At 50.1% G+C, this 4,588-nt stretch overlaps 1 protein-coding gene across 1 annotated transcript in view; it reads right to left on the bottom strand.

Annotated features, from left to right (window-relative positions):
• Positions 1 to 4,349, bottom strand: part of SLC17A9 (solute carrier family 17 member 9) — an 18,927-nt gene extending 14,578 nt beyond the window's left edge. Inside the window, exons 1-2 of the mRNA XM_029087313.1 lie at positions 4,296 to 4,349; positions 2,249 to 2,325 (exon numbers count right to left, since the gene is read on the bottom strand). Of these exons, the coding sequence (XP_028943146.1) occupies positions 2,249 to 2,325; positions 4,296 to 4,349 (131 nt within the window). The remainder of the gene's footprint in view (positions 1 to 2,248; positions 2,326 to 4,295) is intronic.
• Between the last annotated feature and the right edge of the window lie 239 nt (positions 4,350 to 4,588).

Genomic DNA, 4,588 nt, shown 5'->3' with positions numbered 1-4,588 from the left:
GCAGCAGCAGCAGCAGCAGCAGCAGCAGCATAGGGTGTCTTTATTTGCTGTGTGTTTTCCTGTTGGAGGAATTTCTCCAGTAGATGCCACAGAGCAAATATTTATTCAACGTTATTTCTCTTGACTTGCCTCCCTCCTTTCCCCCCCATCTGCAGGTCTCTCTGTTTGCAGACACTGCAGGTCACTGTTGAAATGGATCTGCTGGAGTTTCAGCCATCAATTCGATTACAGTTTAGCACCCCCTGCAAGGCACGGCTCTGGATCATCAAGTATTTTCAGGTGGTAAGAGAGCTGTGTGAGACAGCAAGACTATGAAAGGTCTGTCCCAGCAACAGCTCTTGGCCAAAAGCCATCTCTGAGGTTTGGGGGTGTTTTCCGTAACTGGAATTGGAAGTGGGAGAGGAATTGGGAGCTGCAGCTCCTGATGGGCATCTGAGCTGCACCATGGCCAGGGTAGGTGCAGGTATTGGTGGCCAGCCATACTGCTCACCCCCAGGGCATCTCTATCTCAGTTCCTTTCTCCAAAAAAGAGCCTAAAAATAGCTCTTAGTGGGAGATGCATGGAGGGTACATCAGCTGGAGCCACCTCCGTGCCTCCAGTGCCCGCTCACTCATCCCAGCCACCAGCAGCCGACACTCACCCATCCCTACAAGAATCCCAGAGCAGGGTGGGGACAAGCCCACGTGCTGGTACTGAGCTCCCAGCCATGCTGGAGGGCCACCAGCTCCAAACCAAGGGCACCCAGCAGCCAGAGCACAGAGCCATCACCCAGGAGAACATCCTCAGCATGGGAAGCAAGTGGCTGTGGTCCCCCCTGTATCTGGTCACCTGCCACACCGCAGCCTGGGGACGTTTCCCTCCTTGTCACCCATTCCCAGCCCCATGGGACCATCTCCCTTCAAAAACGTCTTTTCCAGCTTACCTGCCTATGGCTTTAACTGACAGTGATCTCCAACACAACCAGGGCCTGACTGACGTGGCACAAACACAGCCATCGTGCAGACACTCCTGTGCCAGGAGATAATACCCAGGTTGTTATTTTTAACCCAGTTTGACAGTCTTCTTACTTCACTTTGTTTTTCTCCACAAACAATTTCTCCTTCCCTTGAAAAATCTACCACGCTTGTCAAGAGAGAGGCGGTTGTTTCCCCCCCCCCTCCCCCTTCCTCGAGTTGATTTTCTCATGCTGCAGACTGGCTCCAAGCTAATGATTTGTCGCTGTCAAAAGCAGCTTTGGGGTTTTGAGAAGGGGTTTGGTTTTTTGGTTTTTGTTGGGTTTTGGGAGGTTTTTTTTCCCAATCCACCAGTTAACAGAGAGCAGCACAGAGGACACAGGGCTTTTTTTTTTTTCCTGGGAAAGCTGCTGGTTTCCTGTCCGCCTCCTGCGCACCAACTCCTTCTGCAGAGCCGCAGATGGTAACAAAGTGGTGTTCAGCAAGCGTGGCTCTGCCTTTATTCCCTCTCTTCATTTCTTGCTTTCGGCAAAAGCGAAGATGAAATTAGATTTCAGCAGCTCCTATGAGCTGGAAATAGTTGTTAACTCCAGGTGGAAGCAGAGGGGAAACGTCACAGCGAAGCGCACGCGTGCTTTGCACGCTGATCTAGGAGGGTACATGAATCAGCCAGGAGTGAAACGCGTGTCTTGCTGACATTTTCCATGTGAAAAAGTTCTCAGCATGATTAAAACCAGGGTGAGGAACTTGTACAATTAAAAAAAAACAAACCAACAAACCAACCACTTAAAAAAAAAAGAAAGGCAACTAAAGCTGCCACATTGTGTTGACAAAAGATCAGGGCACAGAACTCAACACAGAAAAACAACGTGACCGTTGGCTCCGGGCAAAGAGCACGGTCAGGCGACTGGAGACCAGCTTGTGGCCGGTGGTACAACTCCTTTTATCTCTGGAGCTTAAAGAAATTGCTATAATAATCCCTTGTCTTCAGGTGTAGCCAGAGGCTGGGAGATGGAGAGTGGTTTCAGGAGTCATTTGCTTCCCAGGACACATTGACTTTTCCATGTTATATTTCTCTCCTGGAAGCACCATCCAAAATGTGATCCCCATGTCTACTGCTGGATCTGCCCGTGGCTTTGAGTGCAACGTTCAGCAATAGATTTCTCTTCTCAGAGCTTCGGTTTTGCCCCAATTAAACCAGAGATGCTAAAACACATCTACTGCCTGATGAAACATCCTTTGGCATGTTAAGATCTCCATTAAAAAGTGCTTTCTAAATGTCCAGACACTCTACATAAACATGAGGGCTTTTTCGAGCCCCGAGTGTTCTTCTTGGAAGAGAAGTTGTGTGATAATGGAGCCATTGGAAACCTGCAGAAAAGTTTGGGGAAGGCAGCCAGAGAGGCAAGGTAAAACATGGGGTGAGAACAGAGGAAGAGGAAGGAAAAGCCAGCTGAAAAAAGGGAGGACAAAAGAAGAAGCAGCATGAACAAAGATGGAAAAATAAACTTGCCAAGATAACTGTTTATCTCTCCTTGCACTGACAGTGCAGACAGATCTTGGAAGGCTGCCTGGAGTGTCTTTTGTTGGAGCATGAAAGGAGAAGCCATGTCACTTCCCCCACTTGAGAAAACCTTGCCTCTGTGGCAATAACTCATTACTTGGAAATGGCGAGAGCGATTTATTTGCATATGTTGTTCAAAAACTGTCCACCAAATTGACTTCAAACCATCCAACGAGGTATTTTATACAACTCAACCAACCTGCTCGCGTGATCTGGTGGATCACCCTCCTCCCCCTTTTCTGCTCCCCTCTTCCCATTGCCACCCTCTGCTTACCCTGTTTACTTTAGACCATAAAACCTCCATAAACCTCCTCAAACAAGGGCTGTGCCCACACGTGTGGGTCTACAGCAAACAACAGGGACATGATCTCAGCTTCTGTGAACGACAGCAATATAGATCACAATCTGACGGGAGTTACGGTTATCCTGCTGCTCCTTCCATTAACTGGATTCTTTCAATGATTAGCAGCACTTAAGATGGTCAGAATCACCTCAAAATATGACTGTCTTGATCAACAGATTGTCTTCATCAACAGTCTCTTTTGTTTTGGAAAATGTTATTGATGGTTTGTATTTTTCAAAGAGATTTGGGAAACTGGAGAGTTCACTCTGACCCAATGTATTGAATTTTTTTTCTAGAGGGAAAATATCTAAATGGAAACTTTGCTTCAAGAAAATTTGGCATAGGGTTCTTCCTCTCCCACCACTCCCATTTCACAAAGACTTAGGGAAAGGGGGAGATAAGAGAGAAAGAATATTCCTGAGTGCTTTTAGGGGAAAGAATCTTCACATTTTAAGCAACTCTAGTGCTGAAGGTCTGTTTTTGAGACCTACCCCCTTCCTCTTTGAGGTGAGCGTGGGTTTGATTGGACTTCCATGTCTCTGACAGCAGGAGAAGTCTCCCTCAGGACGGCAGTTTAAAGCTGGCTATCAGGCTGCTGCCGCTGCAGGAAGCGATTGATGATAAACCTCAGCTCACCCAGCGGCTAATTGCTGCTGGATGGGACAATTCCTCCCCTTGGCCACAAGTTCCTGTGCATTGGCACCCATGTCACCTGTCCCCGTGGCTGCCCTCGTGCCAGGGCGAGCTCACCATGGGGTCACATTGGCCCTGAAGGTGAAGGGGAGCCCACGGGACCAGCCACGGCGGTGGCAGCCAGACGTTCATTCCTCTTCATGCCAACATTAAACCCAAATTTCAGAAGCACAAGGGCAACACGGTGGAGTCCAGGGGCTCCCACTTTGGAAAAGCCTCTGACCAACACTTCCAGCTGCCTCATGGCACTTCTGGGTCATCATCTCAGATGGGAGAAGCGGCAGATCCTAAGGGTGAAGTGCTGGATGAGTGTCCCAGGGTGGCAGAGAGGAGCAGCACTGCCCTGACTGTCCCAGCTCCATCCCTGGTTCGGAGCTTCTGCTCCAAACTCCAGAGCCCTGTTACATGGGATCGGTTTGGGCTTAATAGTATTGTTAATTATTTTAATTACTAAACTTGAAGAAGTAGTAGAAGCTGCCCAGCTACTATTCCAGACTTTATCTTAATGAATGACTGTCACCAGTACAAACATCTCTACTGGAACACTTGGAGAAGAACCTCATAGTGGTTTCAACCGCACGTTTAAATAACTGACTACAGGGCCAGAAAGTTCAAGAGACTTTTTTTACCCCGTTTCACAGTAATTCTGTATCTTCTCCCTTTCCTTCACCATCTCTGTTGGATCCTGGTGGGGTGGGACAGTGGGGGCTGCCCAGGGCGGGGGGATGCGGCCCCCGGTACCGTCCAGAGGGCAGCACCGGGGCTGGGGACCGGAGGGTCTCGGATCGGCGACATGCCGCCGCTGTCCCTGCGGGGAGCACCGAGCACCTCCCGAAACCGTTCATCCCGGGAGCGGTTCGGGATGCCGGACCCCATCATCCCGGGAGCAGTTCGGGCTGCCGGACCCCATCATCCCGGGAGCGGTTCGGGATGCCGGACCCCGTCCATCCCGAAGCAGCAGCCGGAGGTGGGTGCGGGGGGTCCCGAGGCCGGAACGGGACCTACCGGGGGATGCCGGGGTGGGGGTTCCCGGA

This window comes from Antrostomus carolinensis, unplaced genomic scaffold (assembly GCF_000700745.2).
Source record: "Antrostomus carolinensis isolate BGI_N321 unplaced genomic scaffold, ASM70074v2 scaffold17931, whole genome shotgun sequence".
In the NCBI taxonomy this organism is placed as follows: domain Eukaryota; kingdom Metazoa; phylum Chordata; class Aves; order Caprimulgiformes; family Caprimulgidae; genus Antrostomus; species Antrostomus carolinensis.
This window is presented reverse-complemented; position numbering and strand designations above follow the sequence as displayed.